This window comes from Phyllobates terribilis, unplaced genomic scaffold, assembly GCF_046119375.1.
Source record: "Phyllobates terribilis strain yellow unplaced genomic scaffold, ASM4611937v1 Scaffold_11__3_contigs__length_659146591, whole genome shotgun sequence".
NCBI lineage: Eukaryota > Metazoa > Chordata > Amphibia > Anura > Dendrobatidae > Phyllobates > Phyllobates terribilis.
This window is the reverse complement of record NW_027362771.1, coordinates 435,570,952-435,595,020: the sequence shown is the minus strand read 5'-3', so window position 1 is coordinate 435,595,020 and position 24,069 is coordinate 435,570,952. Positions and strand designations below refer to the sequence as shown.

General features: G+C 43.9%; 1 protein-coding gene across 1 annotated transcript in view; it reads right to left on the bottom strand.

Annotated features, from left to right (window-relative positions):
* Positions 1-1,550: 1,550 nt before the first annotated feature.
* Positions 1,551-24,069, bottom strand: part of IDH2 (isocitrate dehydrogenase (NADP(+)) 2) — a 28,239-nt gene continuing 5,720 nt past the window's right edge. The window contains exons 2-11 of the mRNA XM_073653214.1: positions 17,345-17,436; positions 16,015-16,180; positions 14,012-14,172; positions 13,783-13,926; positions 6,531-6,667; positions 5,757-5,908; positions 3,980-4,092; positions 3,666-3,763; positions 1,970-2,062; positions 1,551-1,893 (exon numbers count right to left, since the gene is read on the bottom strand). Of these exons, the coding sequence (XP_073509315.1) occupies positions 1,806-1,893; positions 1,970-2,062; positions 3,666-3,763; positions 3,980-4,092; positions 5,757-5,908; positions 6,531-6,667; positions 13,783-13,926; positions 14,012-14,172; positions 16,015-16,180; positions 17,345-17,436 (1,244 nt within the window). The 3' untranslated portion in view covers positions 1,551-1,805. The remainder of the gene's footprint in view (positions 1,894-1,969; positions 2,063-3,665; positions 3,764-3,979; positions 4,093-5,756; positions 5,909-6,530; positions 6,668-13,782; positions 13,927-14,011; positions 14,173-16,014; positions 16,181-17,344; positions 17,437-24,069) is intronic.

Genomic DNA, 24,069 nt, shown 5'->3' with positions numbered 1-24,069 from the left:
TGTTGTGTCACTCCAGACAGTGTATAAATAATAATGTTTAATAAAATGTTTTCTATTTACTATATAATTGCATATATTGTAGCAGGAAGACTAAACTGCATTAAAGGTAAAAAATGTGGAGGAAAATGCAGCCAACTATGTGGCAAACCTGAGTTTTTGCTTTCCCAAAAAGATGAAAACATTAACAGGGTTACAATGCGGTTTATCTTTTAAAACGACTGGTCATACAACATCTGTTTAGTTCCATCAATCCCTACATGAGACGAATGTGCCAATAAGTGTGGTACTCCATAGCAGACTCCAGCCCACCAAGGTCAAACAACTTGGTCACACTATATAAATCCATGCAACCGGCATAGATTTATATAATGTGACCATAAAGAATGGTAAAAAATAAAATAAATCTATACTTACCTTCTGATGGCCCCCAGAGTCTTTATTCAATGCGTCCTGGCTTGCAGACAGCTCGCGGTACACCGAAAGGACCTGCCGACGTCAGCGGTGGCGTGACCAGTCACATGACTAAGTGACGTCATGGCAAGTCCTTTAGTCCACCGCGATCTGCTGGCAAGCCAAGACAAAGGGGGCCATCAGAAGGCAAGTATAATATTTTTTATTTTCTTTTTTTTTTTTTTTTACAGGTTTTACCCAGGTCCAGAGGAGAGTCTCCTGTCCTCCAGACCCGGGTACCATCCGCACATTGAAACGCATGGATTCCGCATGTACAGTTGCAGTGATGCGGATTACATGCGTTCCAATGCAAGTCAATGGCGGTGAAAACGCAGCGCTTCCGCAAAATTGGTAGTGCTGCGTTTTTTTCCGCAATGATAATCCGCAGCGGAAATTTCCGCAGCATGTGCTCAGCACATGCGGATTATCATTGGGAACATGGCAGACCTTCTACCATGCGTTTAAGCACACAGCCTAACTAGGAAAAAAAAAAAAAGCTTTTATCCTGTAGATGTACAACTGAGAGCTAAAAGCCTCTGAGGGAGACATGCAATATTACATGGCAACTGTAACAGGTGCCTGTTGGTGGGATTTTACTCTGGCCACCACAAAGGTCCACATGACGTGACCCAGCCCATGACATTTCCCAATACGGCCAATAGCCATCCCAACAGCCCAATCCCATGTAATGCTTTTCAGCAGTGAAGGAAAAGCCAGGGCTTGCAACAACAAAAAAAAAAAAAAATAAAGCCCACACGAAAAACCACCACAAGTGTTTAAAATTACCTATTAAACAATGGATTCTAAGGTGAAGGGTGGGTGTACACAATGGTGAACAGCTGTTCCCCCAGCAAAAAATGGTTTAGCGAAAGTAAATTTGAAAACCACAGTAACAGCCGACTGCAGCATTTCTCTGCCGCAGCGCGAGCACCATGTCTGGTCTTCCCCATACAGGCTCATGTAGACAGATTTAGTATCTACAGACAAGCTTGTTAATTCTTATTTTTTTGCACATGCGACGATTTAAGATTACTCCCAAGAGTCTTATAAAGGGAACAGGCCTTCTATTCTTCAAAGTGCTCTCAACTACTTTACAAGGAGAAGTTTGTGAAGGTTTTATTTGCTATACATGGCACCATCAGATCAAGATGACAGATACAAAAGGTGCAGTAAACGGAAGTCCAGCACTAAACACAGGTGACAAACACCTGCCTGGATTCTGCAGCTGTGCAGGGTGTTTAATAGAACCAGCATTTAATGGGTTAAAAAGTTTGTTCCAATGTCTAAGGCGACTTCCTATATTGAAAAGGTTAAAAATGAGGTAAAACTGTCTGGCTGTTGAACTAGTGCAAACTTCATTTCTTCCCAAGCTTTTTGTCCAGGTTGTTCTTGATGGCATCTAGGAAGTCTGTGGTGTTTACGAAATGCTCATTGAGTTTGACGCTGTGGAGAAAACAGCAATGAGATGGAAGCTCAGCTTAAATGGCTGGACTAGAGACTGGAAGCATTAGTCACTTACTTGCTTAGACCATGAATGCAGCCAGCCAAATCTTTTGTCATTACACCGCTCTCAACCGTCTCAACACAAACCTTCTCCAGTTTCAAGGAAAAGCTGTAAGAAAGGAACATTCAGCTTAACACCCACATTCTGAGAATGGCAGACACTGATTGCTACTGCACATTCCCACCACCTGGAAAGCCCCAATGTAACACTATATATAGAATATACACAATATCCTCTTTTCACATTAACCCTTATTTGTGCTATGCTGCAATCAGTGAGGATGTCAGATTTTTCAAAGGACCTATTTTTTTGTAGATTTCTTCCTAACAATTTGCTGCTAAATGTCAAAACATTGAATATTCAAACTATTGCTAACAATTACAAAGGAATTATTCAAATGAAGAAATGATTGGACACCTGACCAGTTGTAGTAACTACTAAATAAAGTGTACATTTGTTTAATAAAAAATTCTAAGCTTCATTTCTGAATAGTTTTTACTCCATGAATCTGAAAACATTGATGTTACCAAGTGCTTCTTTCATAGGCAGCCACAGACTGGTGATTTTACTAAATAAAACTTCATGCCAAAAGAGCCCCTACTGCCTCTGAAAGGGTCCACCTTTACCAGTGTTAGGCCACGGCCCTACTATCAGTATTCAGTCAGTAGTTTTTTGCAGGAGTGGGAGCTAAAACCAGGAGTGGGTTATAGAAACAAGTGCACCAATAGTGCATTTATTATACCTTTTATTTCATTGTTCCTCACATGGTTTTGGCTCTCACTCCTGAGAGAAAATACTGACCAAATACCGATAGTGGGGCCGTGGCCTTAGACCTGAACCTTCTAGTTTGTGGGATCCTAACATGCAGAGCGTGATTACACAACCCACTGTGGCCCTTCTTGCAGAGAGATCCTAGTCTTTCCACCCAGTGTTGAGATGGACTTTACTAGTGATTACTGCACAGTAGGCTGTGTTCACACTGAGTATTTGCAGCAGATTTTTTTTGCACAAAAATCAATGTTGAATAAAAAACGCATTTACTTTAGTGTTTTTCCTGACATGGGTGAAAATGCTGCAAAAATGCTAAAAGATTTGACATGCTGCAGATTCGAAAAACCGCTTTGATTGTTCCAATCTGCAAGGTAAAAAATAAACAGCATGTGCATTTCAGAAACCTCATTCACTTTGCTGGTACTGTAAAAACATTTTTCTGCAGCAAAACTGCAGTATGTGAACAAGACCTAACAGCTTAGTGAAGCATATTGCAGGACTGTTAGTGGAGAGATCTTTTAGTGCTGTAGGAGCTGTGGGATCCCGCTCTGCATGCCAGGATCCAACAACCCAGAAGTCAGGCTCGACTTTGGTTGAAAGTTTATAGGGCAGTAGTGACCCTTCTATTTAGTAAAATCACCAGTCTACAGTTGCCCAGTTTTAAGAAGCCGTCCCCAGATTGGTGATCAGTACTCTCACTTGTTTTAAGCTACATCGTAAAAATGATAAACTTGGCTGTTCAGTCGCACGATTTGCACGTCACAACTTCAATCGTTCCATGTGACAAAACAAAAAAACCCAACCCTTGCAAGGGTCCCTACATTTGTGGTAAAATACATGTATATTGGAAAGTGGCAGTGCTTTCTCAAATAAAGTATGATTTACACTTGTCAGACCACAATTCTGTTTGTACCCAAAAAAAATCAGATAAAAGACCTACTCAATTAGATCCTGGTTTCCATCCAGCTTTCCTCTGTGTTCCAAGCCCCGAGTCCATGCAAAGATGCTGGCAATGGGATTTGTACTTGTGGGACGACCCTTTATAACAAAACAAATATGAAGGCTTTCAGAACAGAATACATTGCCTCTGCGTGTCTAGTCTCCCATGTGATTGTATTAAATTGACTTTACAAGCAAATAAAGTGCAACAAGAGGATTACAGTAGGAGAGACTCTCCCTCCAAGGCATAAATGGATATTAGTTAGATTCTGCAGTGCATGCTGCCAGAGGTAATGTTCATGTATGGAACTGCACCTTCTGATGCTCCCGGTAATGACGTGTAACTGTTCCATGAGCAGCTTCTGCCTCAATGGTTTTTCCATCTGGGCACACCAGGACAGACGTCATTAATCCAAGGGAACCAAATCCTGAAAGAAATGGACCATATTTAGTACTATACAGTGGGCCATAACTGAACGTTCATCATCCACAATAGTAGTAACACCATTAAAATGCCTGCTTCACAGCTAGAAGCAACCTCTGTATAGCAACACTATGGTGAATGTCCTCAGTCACTTCCTGAGGCCACAGAATGGCCGAGCACTTATTCCTGTGCAGCAATCAGGTGAAGCAAGAGGAGACACCAACGCCATTAACAGTCCCTGAGAAAGATCACTCTAGAAAGACCCGTTTGAAAATGCTTTAGGGTAAGTATCTGGTACAGACATTTCTGCCTCTTAGCAGGAAACACTTTCTGCAGCTTTTTCCCCCACTCAGTATGTGTGAAATCTGCTGCAAAAACTTTGCTGACATCAAGAAACCCTTTAAGGTTTTTGACAAATCTGTGCAAAGAAAAAAAGCAACACATCTGCAACATGTGGACAGTCCTTCACTGTAGAGTTTAACCCCTTAACAGCCCAAAGCTATAGCACCAAAAAATAAAAAAATTACCCTGGTCTTTAAAGGGTTAATATCCTGTCCCGTTCCAAACTACCATTTTTTTGGGACTATAAGATAAGATTTTTAGGGATGCATATTTTAATTTCTTTATTTTTGGATTGGGTAAAGGTTTATATTTTCCCCACTTTAAAATTTTTATAGTCCCTTAGGGCACTTGACCCTGTGATCCCTTAGTCACCTGAAAAAATACTAATGCTAAAGCATGGCATTTTCCATTCTCCTACTAAGGTCAGCTTCAGGCTGCTGTTTGAGGCAGATGCCAGCTATACAAGACATCAGGCACATGTATACAGCAGATCTGTCCATAGACATCTACTGCACAGGTTACTGCTGATGTTGGGACAAGATAAGCACCTCAACAAGTCTTTCTAGATCTATTGTCCGTTTTGCAAAGTCCCAGCGTCTGACAGACATCATTTAAGGCCAAGTTCACACGTTCAGTTTTTGGTCAGTTTTTTTACCTCAGTATTTGTAAGCCAAAAGCAGGGGTGAAACAGAGGAAAAGTGTAATAGAAACAAGTCACCATTTCAGCATTTTTCACCCACTCCTGGTTTTGGCTTACAAATGCTGATGTAAAATGATGACCAAAAAATGGAACATTTCAATGTGGCTTTAAGGTCTATGCGCCAAAAAGGTGCACAGCAAATTTAAAGCCGCTGTTTGTCTTAAGCTACAAATCTGCAGTCACCGTGTGCACAATGTCAGGATTATGGCACCATGAACAGGCAGTCATGGTCACAAGTATGAGACGTACATACTTCCAGCCACATTCCGACTAAATGAGCGAGCCCAGAATGTGGCCGGAAGAATGCAAATAGCTGCTTGGAGTCACACGACCGCCACTCAAGAATCCTTACAGTGGGCAAAATGTCAGGATTCACAAGTCTGCAGTTACAGAGTGACTGCAGACTGGTAGCTTAAGACCAGACATCCCCTTTAATACTTTGCTTGCTGCTCCTGGAGAAGAGGGCCTCTGTAGCAGTATAGTCAGACCTTACGAAAATTGTGCTACAGTCACAAATTATGCCTCAGATAAGTGTTAACTTTGTAAAATAAGTTTGATTTTTTTACAATTATATAGCCATGATGTCAGAATGTCATTTTGAGACAGTTTGTCATACACAAACTCACCTTGTGCAAGGATATCGGACTGGACATCTCCATCATAGTTCTTGCAAGCCCAGACAAAGCCTCCAGAAGACTTGAGAACTTGAGCTACCATATCATCAATCAGCCTGTGCTCATACCATATCTTTGATTTATCAAACTGTGGCTTGTAATTCCTAGAAAGGAAACAGTGCCTTTATGTTACAAAAAATATAAATGGTAGTGTATGAAGAATCCCACAAGCATCCAACAGCATCTATTTAAAAGGGGTCAGTAGGATCAACCCTCCCAAGCAGTCTATATGGACATGTAGCTGAATAAAATGTTATTTTTATATCTTATTCCAGAGAAACCCACGTTTCTTATAGGTAAATGAGCTGTTCCAGGCTATGAGCCAGACACCGATCTGCAGGAGAATCTGCCTCCAGAGATTAGAGATAAACGGGGAGTTACCAGTGTGAGACATGTAATGACTGATTGTAATCAGACAGCATGGCTGTGAGATCAGGAGAGAAGAAAGTGCCCTGAGTAGAGGAGACATGGGTACGATTACATACACTTCTGTAGCTTCTGTCTCATACAGCCAGTGTAGACAGGATGGGATGTTGGACTGCAGAAAGAAAGTTGTACAACCTACATTCCCATATAGACGGCTCAGCAGGGTTGAGCCTACTGAGATCCCTTTACTTAGGGAGTTACATCAGTTGAAGTTGTGGCCCAGATCTTTTCAACAGTATACTGATTCATTGTAAGGTGTCAATGCCCAATTGCAATACTGTAGATTCCTCTTATACACACTTCTCAAAGATCTCCTGGAAGATGTCCTTGAACCTGCCATCATAAGCCTTCAGTATGGTGTTCTTTGTGCTCATGTACAGAGGCCATTTCTTCTGAATAGCATACTGGAAGCAGCTATGTGCAAAGCCAGAAATAGACTGCAAACAAAGCACAGATTAATACAGTCTATTTAGCTCCAAAATTAGGTTTATCCATCAAGGGATAGTGTTTTTATAATAACTCAAAGAAATATTTAAGGGATACATATGTTCACTTTACAATCAATCCCTTGTATATCTAACACATTACATATTTATCAAGGGATAAAGACTAAAGTAAAAAACAAAAATATATCACCCAACCAAAATTATGAAGAGAATGGTGCTGAAAAGATAGGGAGTTAGTGGCAGCAGAGTGGAGGGAACCAGGTATTGTGACAGTAGTCATTTACATTTTGGGGCAGCTTTAAGGATCTGTGTATGTTGTGTGGAGCACAGATCTGTAGTTTGGTGCCAATATCCTACACAGGTCTTAACCAAAATGATGCTGCACTCTTACACCAAGGGTTAGTTTTATTTTTTGTGTACCTTTGGCAGTAGAGTAGTTACTGGGGCAAGGGAGGGTAGAGGGGATGGTCAACCTGGGCCCACCTAAAGCAACCACTTGTTAAATGCATGACCATGCATAAGATGCAAATAATGTTAAACTTTGTGGAGGAGGAGAGTTGTGGCCTCCCTACCCATGAACTTTCTGTAGGCCGCAGGTCACTTTAGAGCCCCAGCCTACACAATGGTAGGTGCATGCATAGAATAGCAGTCTTAGCATTGTGACCACATCACTGTGTCACTCCACCAGGACACCGACGGCCTATCAGGATCCAGGGGGTTAGGAGTGTATATATTTTTAATTTTAATTTCTGCTGCAGTATAACATTTGTGGGTGAACACAATATGCATATTTATAACTATGCCTCAGTATTCATAACTGAGAACATATATTAAATTGAAAATGCACTGTATCCACGTTTCATCTATATACTACAAATGTTCAAATTGATTTCCACTGGTGAAACAGATGTGTAACTGGAAGCCAAGCACGGTCCAGCCCATTATCAGATCTATACTACATCAGCCTCAGGTCGATCAGATACACCAAGGCCTTGATGTAGCCCCACAGAAAAGTCACAGGGTGGTGAAGAGGATAGTGAAATGCAGTTTCTAAATGGTGCACATTTAAATTTATTCTGAAAGGGTTGCCATCTGATATAAAAACATTCAATTTGGGTCTTGAAAAATGAAAACTGTCCCGTGATTGGCCACCATGGGCACCCAAGCCAGTTTTGCCTTGAGTCAGTCACTGGTCATTTACCAGTGATGTTAGATTTTTGAATCGCCCTGTATTTTTGGTGAGGCACTCAGGGCATTGTAAAGGGGTATTTTTACTCTATCGTCACTTGAAGAATTATGGTCAAGGGCTTTATTACAACATAGGGGCATGCAGGGTATTGCAACTCACAGGTATCATTACTTTCTAAGGCCAAGTTCACATGTCCAGTAATGATTTGTTAGAACAGATCCAGCAGCAATCCGTTAGCAAAAAAGTTGTGAAGACCACGTCAGTTTTTAAAAAATTGATCTCTGCTGGATTTTTTTTTTTTTTTTACATTGAAGTCTATGGAAAATGAATTAGCCATCCATTTTCTTCCATTTTTAAGAGATCCAGTAAGCAAAAAAACATTTTTTTACAAAATGAAACAGATTGCTAATTAACAAATTAGTTTTTTCTACAGATTTCAATTTAAAAAAAACCAAACAAAAAAGATCCAGCACAGCAGAAATCAGTTTAAAAAAAAAAAAAAAAAAAAAAATAGAATTAGACTAAGGCTGAGTTCACACGATGCGTTTTTCATGCGTTTCCGCAGTTGCGTAAACGCCGCGGAAACGCATGAAAAACGCATGGTAGAAGGGCAGCAATGTTCCCCAATGGAAATCCGCATGTGCTGTGCCCATGATGCGGATTTTTCCGCAGCGTAAACGCTGCGGTCAAAAATCCGCAGCATGTCAATTAATTTTGCGGAAACGCTGCTCTTTTGCCGCCATTGACTTGCATTAGACCGCATGGATTACGCATCACTGTATATGTTGATGCGCTTTTCATGCGGTCTAATGTGCGGATGGTACCCGGGTGTGGATGAGAGGACTCTCATCCAGACCCAGGTACCATTAAAAAAAAAAAAGAATAAAATAAAAAATATATATATTCTCACCTTCTGACGGCCCGCGCTGCGTCCTGCTGGCTTCCCGGGCACTTCACGGTTGAATGAAGGACCTTCGCTGACGTCAGAGTCATGTGACGGGTCACGTGACGCTGACGTCGGAAGGTCCTAAAGTCTTCACTGCCGGCAGCCGGGACCGATGAAGCAGGACACCGGGGGCCATCAGAGGGTAGAGTATATATTTATTTTTTATTTTTTGACATACACACTATATAAATCCATGCCGGTTGCACGGATTTATATAGTGTAAAGTTGACAAGCACTTTCCAAGTGATGCTAAAATCGCTTGGGAAGCGCTTGTCAACCCGCATGCGGAAATGAAAGTGAAGACCACTTCATTTCCGCATGTCCCTGGCAGGAAACCGCATGTACAATCCGCATGCGTTTTTTCCTGCCAGAGAGATGCAGAAACGCTCAGGAAAAAATCCTGAGCATTTCTGCATAGTGTGCACATACCCTTACTGGTAATTCGGTTTCTAATAACCCACCACGACAGCACACAGGAGGATGTAACCCCACCCTAATAGGGACAGGAAATAAGAAGAGGTTTGAATAGCCCCTCCCACATCCTCCCTCCAGTGTTATTACAAAGGACCACAAGAGTATAGATGCTTAAAATTATTTTTTATTTCTACTGACCAACTGTCGTAAAAACAATAAGCGAGGGGGAGGGAATTACCCGTGAGGTCATGGTGGGTTATTAGAAACCGAATTACTGGCAAGTCTAATTCTATTTTCCCTAATAACCCCCCACGACAGCACACAGGAGTTATACCAAAGATATACTAGGGAGGGACAATAGCCTGGAGGACCTTCCTTCCGAAGGCTAAATCTCCAACAGACATTAGGTCTAGTCTGTAGTGTTTGGAGAAAGTATGAATTGAGGAATATGTGGCAGCTCTGCAAATCTGTTCGATGGATGCGCTGGCTTTTTCAGCCCAGGAGACAGATATCGCCCTTGTAGAATGGGCCTTGAGCTTTGCTGGAGGAGGTAGATCCTGGATCTGGTAAGCCTCTGTAATCGCCCTCTTAAGCCAGTTGGCTATTGTGGATTTTGCTGCTTTCTTCCCTCTGTTTGGACCTTGTGTATGGACAAATAGGTTCTTGTCTTTCCTTCTTCTGTTTCCTGAAGATAGTGCAGTACTATTCTCCGAACGTCCAGAGTGTGGAATTCCATCTCTTGTCTTGTCACAAAAAGATGGAAGGATTATCTCCTGAGATATGTGGAAATTTGAGACCACCTTGGGTAGAAATGAAGGGTCAAGTTGGAAAATTAGACGATCTTCCAGGATTCTCAGGTAGGGTTTATTGACCGAAAGGGCCTGTAGTTCACACACTGTTCTGGCTGTAGTTATTGCCACCAGGAAAGCCGTCTTCCAGGTCAGCCTGTCCAGTCTTATGGTTGATAAGGGTTCAAAGGGTGGAAGGGTTAACCCTTTCAGAACAATGTTAAGGTCCCAGGGGGGAACCAGATCTGTTTATCTAGGGTGGATGCGGGTGGCTGCTGTCAAATCTTCTCACCCACTGATGTTCCGCTAGTCTTTGATCGAAGTATGAACTTAACGCCGCTATCTGGACCTTAACAGTACTAGGTCTGAGACCTCTGTCCAGACCTTCTTGTAAAAAGTCTAGAATCTGAGCCACATCAGCCCTATGAGGGTCTGGGCGAGTGGGTGCACACCACCTTAAGAAGGTTTTCCAGATCTTATTGTAAATGGTGTTAGTTACAGGTTTCCTGCTCTTCTGAAGAGTTTTGATGACTTTCTCTGAGAGGCCTCTTGTTTTTAATATCAGGAATTCAGAAGCCAGGCAGTTAGGTGTAGTCTCTCAGGATCCGGATGGTGAATCGGTCCCTGGAGAAGGAGATCCTTGATGGGAGGAAGGATTAGAGGGCTCTCCACACAGACTGGTTAATGTTCCGAACCAACTTCTTTTTGGCCAGTGAGGGGCCACTAGGATTACTCTGGTCCCTTCGGTCCTTATCTTCTGTAAGGTTTTTGAAAGGATAGGTAGTGGGGGAAAGGCATACGCTAGTTTGAATTCCCATTTGTAAGCGAATGCATCCACACCCAGGCAAGGAACCAGGGAGAAATATTGAGGTACTTTCGCGTTCTTGTCCGTGAAGAGCTCTATCTCTGGATAGCCCCATCTCTTGACTAACATCTGGAAGAAGTCTGGGTTTAGGCTCCACTCTCCTGGATGAATCTTTGTTCTGCTTAAGAAGTCGGCCTGGATATTGACTGAACCTTTGATATGAAGAGCCGACAAGGATAGAAGATGTTCTTCGGCCCAGGAGAATATTTTTGCTGAGATTGCTTGTAAGCTTTTGTATCTTGTGCCCCCTTGTGACGAAGGTGGGCTACCGTGGTGATATTGTCTGAAAATATCTGAATGTGAGATTTCTGGACCAGAGGCTCTGCTGCTCTGAGGACTTCCTCTACAGCTTTTAGTTCTCTGAAATTTGATGAGCGTTGGCTCACCTCTTTGGTCCATATACCCTGGAATAGCTCTTGGGAGACCATGGCTCCCCATCCCTTTTCGCTGGCATCCACTTTTATGGTTACCAGCAGATTCTGGATCCATGGTAATTGAGAGGAATCTTCAAAGGCCAGTGTGGTTTTCTTTGCTACTCGTGCAATTTGGATATCCACTCTTGGGACTTCAGACCAGCATTCTGCCGTCTCATAGTTAAGTGATAGATTTCCTGTAGACAAAGTAGGGGTATTTAATCTCTTTTCTGGAGATTCCCACGCCTCCAAGACCAAGTCCCTAATACTCTAGTGTATAGGGAACACAAATTTTTTCCTGGAATGTAGCCCCCCCAAACATCTGATCCTGTACTGTTTGGGGCACTTTTTCTTACTCTACCTCCATAGTTCTCCTTACTGCCATGAGGAGTTCCTCCAAGCTATCTGATGGAAAGTAATCTCTCTCTCGTTGGGAGTTATCAGGGGTTGGACTTAGTTCACCTTCCTCTGGAAGATCTTCCGAGATATACATCTCATCTTGAGAGAGTTTTCCTCCCCTCCCTCTGGCGGGCTAATTTTCATCTTTTTGGCTCCTGAGGGAGTAGATGTAGAACCCTGACTAGGTGAGGGCGTAGGGAGAGTGACCGAGGCCAAGGAGGATTTGATCTCCTGACGTACAATCCCCTTTATCTCCTCCATTAAGGAAGGTTTTTCCTGCCTGATAATCTCCATACAGTCCTTGCATAGGGGCTTTCTATGGGAGGACGATCGTTTTTTGTACAGATGGGACATCTGCGTGACGGTTTAACTTTTTCTCCAGATGCAGGTTCCTTGTCCCCCTACAAGAGAGGGGTGAAGGGGAGGGGAGCTATAATCACTATTTCCTGCATCTGGGAGATGGACTACCAGTGCCATACTTACTGGGACCGGACCGGCGCTGGGCTCTACAGATGCAGAGTGAGAAGCTTCAGACATGGTTTTGTCCTACTTGTAGATGTCTTCCTATCCAGGGCTCCTTTTATGGGCAACCAGACCAGCGCCTCCCTCTGTTTAGAGGGCTCCTCCCCCAGTGTCCAAGTGAAGATTTCTAATCACCGGCGGCATTCCGCTCTTTCCCCCCATAGCTTTTTGATGCGGTCCACAGTGGAACGCAAACTGCCGGAAGTGACATCCACCGACCGGCGTCACTTCCGGTGCCACGGCGTGAGCTCCACATCCTGGAGCTGGCATCGCCCGCGCATCCAGCAGGAGAGGGGAGGAGGAGATTGACCAGAGAGCTCAGAGGCCTCCGGTCAGAAGATCCTGCAGACTTTGCCCGAGAGCACAGACTGCAGGAGGAGGTCCCGAATCCAGAGGAGACGGGAGCAGCGCCCTGAGGAGGAGAGGTAGAGACCGCTCTATCCTCCGCTGCCCAGCTAGTAGCTTTCCCCCAGTGCCTGTTGTCGGCCCTGCACACTGGGGATGACCTCTTCATCCCTGATAGGGACAGGAAATAACACTGGAGGGAGGATGTGGGAGGGGCTATTTAAACTTCTTCGTATTTCCTGTCCCTGTTAGGGTGGGGTTACATCCTCCTGTTTGCTGTCGTGGGGGGTTATTAGAGAAAAGAACTAAAGTTGTGTTTGCATAACTTTTTTGCAAATGGATTGCGGCTGGATCCATTCTAACAAATCATTACTGGACATGTGAACATAGCCCAAGTGTTAAAAAAAGTGTACCATTCCTTTCTAGGGTGCTCAAAGGGCATATTTATCGGCCATTTTAACAACTAGAGGGCAAAAGGTATTACTGCTACGAAGGGACAGTGGGGCGATATTACTATCTGGGGCACCAACGAGTAATTTTACGGTTTATCTTTTACTGAACCTGCTCTGCAGTGCAAATAGAGCAGCAAAAGTCTCAATATTGGGGTATCAGTAAGATGGGTAGTTTGTATTGGGAAGTAATAGGCGGTCATGGTGCTGTAAATGGAAAAAGTCAAATGTGTGTTGTAAACTGTGCAGATAAGTCATGGCTGAAGTTGTAATGTGGGTCTGGACAAGATGGAAGAGATGTGAAAAGTGAGTGACTTCAGACCGGATGTCACCTGTAAGTCCATCTATAACCGTACTGCAATGACTTGTGTGGTCTGCAGGACTAGCACCTACCACTATATGGAAGAAATATCAGTCTTTGTACACGAGTTTTATTCAGTTAACTGCATTGTCATTTGTAGAGGTTCCTCTATACCATTATAATTAGGGAGTGCCTCCATACTTGTCAACATTGTTAGGGGCACAATCAGATGCATTTCATCACCTCCCCCACCCCTCTCTATATTGATCTAGATACTCCTGACCTGAGATCTTTAATATGAATCTGTTACAGAGATCAGGAGAATGACACATCACCACTATAGAAGAGACCTGTATGTACAAGTGGGTCATTTCTACAGCTAGATACAGAACAAAGCTCCTGTAGCCAAAAAGTACACAACTTTTTTTTACATTAAAGCTCCCCTACAGTCATTACAATGAAGAGCCATCATTACCTCATCAGTGTTGTACATTCCCATGCCAACACCTCCGGCAGGAAAGTCATACACTTCCCATTCCTTTGCTGCTGAGCCATCAGCTGGATTGAACACCATCTTGAATTTTCCGGCTCGATCAACGACAAAGTCTGAGGCCTTGTACTAAAAAAAACCCCATACATGAGAAAGGTCTTTAAAAAGGATAAACCCCAACATTAGAAAGGCATGATCCGATGAAGATACTTACCTGATCACCATGCGCATGTCTGCCAATAGTGATCGCCTGTGTCCATCCAGGCACCAGGCGTGGAATGTTCTTGCAAATGATTGGCTCACGGAAGACTGTTCCACCCAAAATATTCCTGATTGTTCCATTGGGACTCTTCCACATCTTCTTCAGCTTAAACTCTAACATGTAGGAAACAATATTTATATCAGCACTGGTGACTTAATGAGAACATTTTGCTGCTTAGTAGGTAGTCAAAGCAGCTTACTAACAATCCACACCATTTATTGTTCTTAAAGATCATAAAACAAAAAATGTAACTTAAAATGGTTTTGATGGGCACATCAAAGAACAAGCACCTACATTTCCTGCCTTTATGTCATATGTTAAGTGCAATGTTCAAATCACATTGCAGAACGAATCAAGTCAGCTGTTATTTATCAAGCACACCACTGGATGGCAGTCTGCACCTTCATAATCGAGTCAAAGCCTCACTGGAATACACATTCAGGGGCAGATATGGGAAAGGAAAACCATAGGGTGCTTTCACATTGCGTTCAGTTACACGCTCAGTGGCCCCCGTCAAGGCTTATGGTAAATGCCATCACCTTCCCCTCACTACTATCAATACCCTTAGCTCTAATTAGTGTGTGCCCAGTTTATACTTCCAGACATAAACAGCCAAATGGGGTCTGATTACTTGAACAGGAAGCAATATTAGCCCTAGTGGCCAGAGTGAAAATTGCAGCTTTCATATAGATTGTTATGAATAGACATTCTATAATACAAAAACCTGGTTTAAACAATAGGTCGATTTCTGATGACACCCCCTTAAAGCAGCATTTATCTATAGCCAATAACCAAGACACTACATACCTTGGATGGAAGGTGCTCTAGCAAACTCCACGTCAGCCATTGCATATTTAGTACATACATAGTGGGTCATGAGAACACTGGGTGATTTGTAAGTTCTCATTTAATGCAGCTAACATGTACATAACTTCATATACCTCAAGAATAAAGTATAAAACAGCATCTTGAGATCACCACGCCATTGTCTATTAAGAATGGTCACTGATGGAGATGGCACTGAGTATTTAACAGGATTGTAACTGCTATGTAGCTGGAACAAGTAAGAGGTATTTTGAGGTACATTTAATTTGGCAATTTGCAATGAGTTGTGTCAGGCTGCCATCTCAACCCTGACTATATAGTCTGGTACCAGAAAGAGAAGGTGAATCTCAGCTCATGGTTAATGTTCCCCTGTAACCCAGAGCATGGAGAAATGCTCAGCCATAGCGTGGATCTGCAGCCAGTGGAGAAAAAGGGATCCATCTCATGGGCCACTGCCAACATGAAGGTTTTATCCCAAGTCCTCTGTTATATTTACCTGAATAAAGGAACACTGCCCATGAGCTGGATCGCTCCTTTTCTCCACTGACAGCAGTTACACATGAGGCCACTTCTCCATTTACTGCAGTAAAACATGGGGTTCTCCTGGCCATACAGCATGCAGAGTGTGTGTACCTAGTGGTGTCCTGGCACTCCACTAACAGCATTTCCCTAGCAATTATAGCCGCCTTAAAGGTACTAAAAACAAAGTAGTCTGGACCTTTGTAGGAAAGAAACAGCTATAAACAACATCGCTTGCATTTTTTGGCTATACCACTGATAAACCAGTGGTGTGGTTCTGATAGGCAAAGTTCTCCAGTGAAAAAAAAAAAAGCTAACATAGAAGACACTTGTAAGCCACACAAGACCTAGCTGTCCACTCAGGAGGATTTCTTATCGTATCATGGAGGAGATTACTGATCTTTTTGTTAATTCTGCTTGCAGGCAGTCAATTGGGCCATTGTAGTGTCACAAAACTTGTCACAAGGAAAAACTGCTATTGAAATTGCAGTCATAATCCCACAAAGGGACATGCATTTTCCTGGAGAATCTCTAGCATGGCAATAATCCAATATGAGGGCCTAATAAAAAGTAAGCAAGTGACTTAAGCTAACTAATACATGTTTTATTACCTTCAACTCTGGCCTCATCAGGAGTGATTGTGGCACACTTCACAGCAACACTGTACTTCTTAGTGGCCAAGGCAGAGTCAATAGTGACCTGGTCATTGGTTTGGTCACGATATGGAAGTCCAAGATCATAGTATTTTAGCTCAACATCAACATTAGACAAGATCAACTGAACACAAAAAAGAGAAAAAAAAAAAGTTAAAAGTTAACCACAACCATAAAATTGCTTTTAGCCTAGACCAGTGGTCTGAAACACTCAGCCCAAATGTGGCCCCTGAGGAAGCTTCATCCGGTCCACAGGAACTGTAGACCCCTTGACGATAGCAGCCTGTCCAGGGGTTTGCCGACGTTAGTGCTTTATTTCAGTTGAATGTGTCCCCTTGGACACATTCAACTGGAATGTATTGCCACGCAGAGACCAGCTCTCTGCACAGCAATACCAATGCCAGCCGCCGGCCAGAAGCAGACATTGGCTCGGAGATATCAGCTGCTGGCCTTTAAAGACACACATTCAACTGAAATAAAGCCCTGTCGTCAGCAGACCCCTGGACAGGGCTGCAATAGTCAAGAGGTCCTCTGCACATGCAACCCACAGGCACTGTGAAGACACCGAGGGAACGGAGGACAGGTGAGAAGAATCTTTTATGTGTATGTGAAGAACAGCACAATAGGGACCATTACTACAAGATGAGGACCAGGATGGGGGCTATTACTACAAGATGTCTGCCAGAGTTACTACATGGTGCTAATTGTACGACTATTACTGTATGTGGACAATTGGGGGAAATTATTGTAAAAATGTATAAAAAATATTTCAAAATAAAGCATGAAAAAAATATTTTGCCCCTAAAAATGCTGTTTTATAAAAGGTGTGTATAACAAAAAATGTCATCACTAAAAAGGTTACTTTTTCTAGCAAAGAATGCAGCCCCCTAAGTTCAATTTTTTTTTCTATGTGCAGCCCATATAAGCAGAGTTTGAGATCCCTGGCCTAGACAATGTGCCACCTAATGACCAGGCCCAAAGTGCAACCCACTGGTGTGCTGTAGTTTGTGCAAAATTAGCCATACATCTTAGGAACCTGGCAGCTGGACACTTGTCTGAAAAAGGGAGCAAGCCACTGCCAGATACCCCTCATCTACTGTGAGCATGGAGGATTGGTGTGCGATACCCCTAAGAGGTCAATCCATCCTGTTGCCAACAGGAGTTTTGTCTAACGTGTATGGGAAGCTTATCAAGGCACAGTTATACACTATACATTCAGCTAAACAGGACACATTTGGGAAGAGCATTGAAATAAGCAGCAGCTTAACATTGCACACAATTATTGTACCTTTTCCTTGATGAACTCCCAGATAATACGGGTCATCTCATCCCCATCCATTTCCACCACTGGGTTAGCCACCTTGATACGTTTGTCTGCATCTACAAAATGGATAGAAAAACATGGGTGATCACACACACCTCAACATCAACCAAGGCTGAAGCAGAAGACATGCTAACCAGTAGATCCTTTACTAAGCTGCTCATGTACATTCAGTGCAAGCTAAAGACTTAATGGGGATATTCCAGCTTTAATATAAAGCTCATTCATTGACGCCGGACTGATACATTGTTTATGTGTAATACATAGAGAATTTACCTGGCTTATAAATCATCCCCAATTCTATGTTTCTGACTGGGGCTATGTGCACATCCGCCTTGGAGACTGTCCAACAATAACAGACTACTGTACAAGACAGTAGCATGCACAACTATTTAGTCTGGAAACTTAGACAGTGATTGAAACATGACAAATCACTTGTGAGGACACATCTAGAATATGCAATTCAGTTTTGGGCTAAAAAAGATGACTACCAACATAGAGAATGCACTGTTTTATTCATTGCTAAAGACACACCTGAACCATATATACCACCCATAGAAAAGATAGGTGCATATAGTCTTTAAAAACACTTTATTTTCACTAAAATATATACATGTTCACAGAAATGCAATGGAGGACCACATGATGCATCAACATAATTAAATATTACAATGCTATATAGCTTAAAGAGATGTATACCTCACCCAAGTGTCTGTGCATTTACTAGTTATCATATAGGTATCTGCATTGTGCATGGAAAAAATGCTACCTTAACTTGGGGGCTCTGATATAGTAAAGGGTGAAACATGCGTTGGGACACTAGGATCAAATCCCACTTGAGTCTGCAAAAATATGCAAGTCATTTTATTCTTATTATCCATCATTTAAAGCAATCAGCGCCAGTAACCAAAATAATGTAGAATTTTTTCCCCTGCACAAGCAGATACCTATATGATAGCCAGTAAGTGTGCAGACACTTGGGTGAAGTATACATCTCTCTAAGCTATACAGCATTGTAAAATTTAATTATGTTGATGTATCATGTGGTCCTCCATTGCACTTCTCTGTTGAACATATATTTTAATATATTTTCAATACAATTTATGAATTTTAAAGACTATATGCACCTCTTTTTTGGGTGGTATATATTTCAAAAAGGATATTCAGAAGTTAAGAGTCAGTTCAAAGGTGGGCAGCTAAATTACAAGGGATGGAAGGCCTCATGAGGAGAGGTTGGAAAATTTGTGCTTGTTTAGCTTAGAAAAAACAAAAAACGTATCAGAGGAGATCTCATTTATATGTATAAATACATGCGTGGTCAATACAAAGGACTAGCACACGACTTATTCCTTCCAAAGACCATACTAAGGACCAGGGGGCACTCATGCGTGGAAGAAAGGAGATTCCAGCGGCTAAATAGGAAAGGGTTCTTTACAGTTAGTAGAGCAGTCAGACTGGGGAATGCCGACCACAAGAGGTAGTGATGGCAGATACCAACAGCTTTTAAAAAAGGGCTGGATGATTTCCTCAGTACATAACATTGTTGATTATAAATAATTCAATGACAAAATGTATAATAATTGGTGGAGAAAGGTTGAACTTGATGGACTGAAGTTTTTTCAACCTAGGTAACTATGTAAAACCCCATTATAGTCACTAGAACTCCTTAGAAGACACTCAAGTCAGTTCAACAACATTCACACTTGCATTTTGAAATTGCCTTTTCTGTTTCTTTTGGAAAGGACAAACTGAGTATTCAAAACTGCTCAGTTGCATAACTGATAAACAGAGGCGTCCCACTGATTATTGGGCGTCCATTTTTACAACAGTAGAAAAAGTGTCAGCAAAACTTAACCGTTGTAAAAGTGATTTTTGGACATTAATTCCGTTTACAAATCATTGCAAGACTGCATTTACCAAGAATCCTGGAAATGGGTTTCATGTAGGTTAAATATAGTTGCTTTACTCCAATTTTATACTAAGCTTATTTTCTCCAAGTCGCAATCTTTAGTATTGCAGCTGTGGAGGGTCCAATGTTTACTACCATAGACAATGTAGGTGGAATATGGCCAATGTTTCTAAATATCTATTCCATACAGGTTTGATGCCAGACTGCTTTCTATAGATAAAATCCCTAAAAGGTGTAAGATAGCATCCAATGTCCATAGAGTCCACCATCACCTATGGAACATCTTGTGGTTCTTCTGCTCACAGCCATTCCCTAATTACTTCCTGTGCCAATTTATATTTGAGGAGAGTCTCAAACTGGATGTCAGACCAGCCCTGCAGTAACTTCTCAGTAGCTTTTATAATCTCCACTGAAACAGGATGTCATCTGGGAGCAGCAGTTACCAGCATTTGTCACTGCTGTCCTCTGAAGAGGTCCTGCTTCAGTACTGGTGATTGAGTAGTGATCGCAAATTCTGACCTCACCACTTACATGTTTAGTCGCTGCACCTACTGCCCCCCACCCCACTTCTGACATTGCCACCTCTTTCGCTGAAACAAAATAGTCATCAGGGGTGGCATGGGTGTCACTCACCCTGCTTACATCACTGCCCCCAACGGAGATTTTTTTCAGGGAAAGATGGCTGTGTCAGAAGCAGGGCTGTGGAGTCAGTAAGCGAAACCTCAGACTAAGGCTATGTGCCCAAGATGCAGAAATGCTCCGGATTTTTCTTGAGTGTTTCTGCATCTCCCTGGCAGAAAACACGCATGTGGATTTTACATGCATTTTTCCTGCCAGGGACAAGCGGAAGTGAAGCGTTTTTTTGCATGCAATTCCACATGCGGGTTGTCAAGCGCTTTCCAAGCGATTTTAGCATCACTTGGAAAGTGCTTGACAACTTGGTCACACTATATAAATCCATGCACCCGGCATGGATTTATATAGTGTGGCCGTTAAAGAACAGTAAAAAATAAAAATTATACTTGCCTTCTGATGGCCCCCGGTGTCCTTAGCGATGTGTCCTGGCTTGCCGGCAGCTTGCGATGGACTAAAAGAACCTGCCATGATGTCATTTAGTCATGTGACAGCACATGCGGATTATCATTGGGGAGCATGGCAGACCTTCTACCAAGCGTTTTTTGTAGCGGAATTGCCGCTGGGGAAACGCTTAAAAAAAAAAAAACACATAGTGGGCACACAGCCCAAGACTCCTCAACTTCCCTGACTTCCGACTCAGACTGACTCCACAACCCAGCCTCACTACTGAGTATGTACATAAAGTGCAGCACAGATTCATCTCAACTAAAAGCCAAGATCCTTAGAACAGGAACTGTCTGTCTGGTCCGGCCGCGGCCAATCAGCGACACGGCATTTCAGAAAAACATGGCAGCCGTTAGCGGCTCATGTGCGGCACGGAGGTCAGCGGCGATGCAGCCGGCTGCTCGCAGCACAAGTCCCCCGACCGCAGGCGCCGCTGACCTACATGCGGCTATCGTCGGGAGATCAGCAGCTACGGCCCTTATCTCCCGAGGACAAGTGTGACGCCCCTCCGCTCCTCTCCCCTCCATCAGGACCCCGGCACCCGGCTAAATACTTACCCCTCCCCTCCCGTCCCTCCCCCCGCTCGATCAGGACCCCGGCACAGGGCATCATACTTACCCCTCCCCATGCCTGCGCAGCAGCTCCTGTGTCCTCCGCTGATGCTCTGTGACATCTTTACACCGCGCTCTCTCCTGACCGGTCACAGCGCACAGAGTGAAGATGCTGGCTGCGCTCGAGTCCAGAGAAGCAGTGAGGTGAGTATTGGATTTTTTTTTTTTTTTTTGTATGGGGGCATAGGGGACCTGCATGGGGCACTATGGGGAGATGGGACATCCTGCATGGGGTATTATATAGGGGGGTGACATCCTGCATGGGGCATTATATGGGGGGGGGGGGGGGGGGAGGTGACATCCTGCATGGGGCATTATATGGGGGGGGGGGGGGGGGAGGTGACATGCTGCATGGGCCATTATATGGGGGGGGAGGTGACATGCTGCATGGGCCATTATATGGGGGGGGAGGTGACATGCTGCATGGGCCATTATATGGGGGGGGAGGTGACATGCTGCATGGGCCATTATATGGGGGGAGAGGTGACATGCTGCATGGGCCATTATATGGGGGGAGAGGTGACATGCTGCATGGGCCATTATATGGGGGGAGAGGTGACATGCTGCATGGGCCATTATATGGGGGGAGAGGTGACATGCTGCATGGGCCATTATATGGGGGGAGAGGTGACATGCTGCATGGGCCATTATATGGGGGGAGAGGTGACATGCTGCATGGGCCATTATATGGGGGGGAGAGGTGACATGCTGCATGGGCCATTATATGGGGGGAGAGGTGACATGCTGCATGGGCCATTATATGGGGGGAGAGGTGACATGCTGCATGGGCCATTATATGGGGGGAGAGGTGACATCCTGCATGGGCCATTATATGGGGGGAGAGGTGACATCCTGCATGGGCCATTATATGGGGGGAGAGGTGACATCCTGCATGGGCCATTATATGGGGGGAGAGGTGACATGCTGCATGGGCCATTATATGGGGGGAGAGGTGACATGCTGCATGGGCCATTATATGGGGGGAGAGGTGACATCCTACATGGGCCATTATATGGGGGGAGAGGTGACATCCTGCATGGGCCATTATATGGGGGGAGAGGTGACATCCTGCATGGGCCATTATATGGGGGGAGAGGTGACATCCTGCATGGGCCATTATATGGGGGGAGAGGTGACATCCTGCATGGGCCATTATATGGGGGGAGAGGTGACATCCTGCATGGGCCATTATATGGGGGGAGAGGTGACATCCTGCATGGGCCATTATATGGGGGGGAGGGGGGAGAGGTGACATCCTGCATGGGCCATTATATGGGGGAACAAGTGACATCCTGCATGGGGTATTATATAGGGGGGATGTGACTTCCTGCATGGGGCATTATAAAGGAGGGTCGGGAGACATATGCTAGAATACCCGATGCGTTAGAATCGGGCCACCATCTAGTACATATAATAAGACATTTCATAACTTTCCCAAATACTTATGAAAACATTTCAGCACATCCTGCATTGTACTACTGAACCCAATTAATTAGGAGTTAGTCTATTTCAGAGGTCTCAAACACACGGGCCGCATGCCGCCCCTGAGGCCGCTTTAATGTGGCCCGTAGGCACGGATCCCCTGACGAACCCGACCTGGTCCAGAAGGAGTCACCGACACCAGCGCTGCATTGCCGCGCAGAGACTGGCTCTTGGCACAGCATTTCCAGTGCCAGCCGCCGGCCAGTCAAAAGCCAGCAGCTGATATCTGTATCCCAGCGCAGCAGCGCATGACGTCACTGCCATGCGCATTTATCAGCTGCTGTCCTCTGATTGGCTGGCATTGGAAATGCTGTGCAGAGAGCTGGTCTCTGCACAGCAATGCAGCGCTGCTGTCAGCAGCTCCTCCTGGACCAGGTCGGGATCGTCAAGGGGTCTGTGGCGCCTGCAAGCCGCATGTGCACAAAGGACACTGAGGGAACAGAGGACAGGTGAGAAGAATCTTTTTTTTATTTTTTATGTGCGTGAAGAACAGCGCAGGGGACAATTCTACCAGCTGGGGACCTGGATGGGACATTACTACCAGATGGGGGACATTATTTCAAGACGAGGACCAGAATGGGGCACATTACTAGATGTTTGCCAGAATTATTATATGGTGCCAATTGTAAAATATTACTGTATGTTGCCAATTGAAGGAAACAAAATTGTAAAAATTAAAAATAAATAAATAAAAGCACGAAACAATATTTTGCCACTAAAAATGCTGTTTTATATATGAACTAAAGTAAACAAAAAAGTGCACGTTTATTATCGCCAAATCCATAACGACCCAAGCTATAAAAAAATAAAAACAGCAAAAATGATCAGATGGTGTATACAATATAAAATAGTATCTCTAAATGTCACTTTGACCTGCAAAGAATGCGGCCCCCCAAATTCAAATTTTTTCCATGTGCGGCCCATATACCCAGCCAAGTTTGAGACCCCTGGTCTATTTTATACCAACTCCAACCAAAATGGAGTCCGACTCCACAGCCCTGGTCAGAAGCAGGGACTGTCACCCCACTGAAGCTGCAGGTGGTGGGGAAAGAAGCACCGATTAAGTCTCCATTACCACCCCAGAAACAGGACACCAGGGGTCAGAAGATGTGGTATGTGACTGCAGCGTGGCCCTCTGATAACATCCTGTTACAGTGGTGCAGTGGGTTGAGATAGGAGTTGCAGGCAAAATGCCTGCAGCAAAAGTTAACAGCATTTTTTACATGACATGTGCCCTTTAAATAGATATTTATAAAGAGCATTAAAGGTATCGGCAACCCCTTTAAAATAAACCTTCAGGAGCACGCCGCACCCCTGCCTCGTAGCCGCCTGCTTGCCAGGGGTCAGTGTGCTCCGGAGTATTGATAGTAGGGACCAGCAGCTGAGCTATAGAGTAGTCCCAAACTACATACTCTGCAATGCTACTAGCAAAGGCTGCTTTGCCTCAACAGCATTAGAGCAGCACAGGGGGACTGAAGCTGGCCAGATTTAGTTATCCTGCCAGCTTCAGAGCCAAGCAAGTGCTGCTCCTTCCTTATCAAGGAGGCAGCCACCTCAGACTGCAGAGGTGCCTGATAAAATGGGAAACTAACAGTAAAATTATAATATAT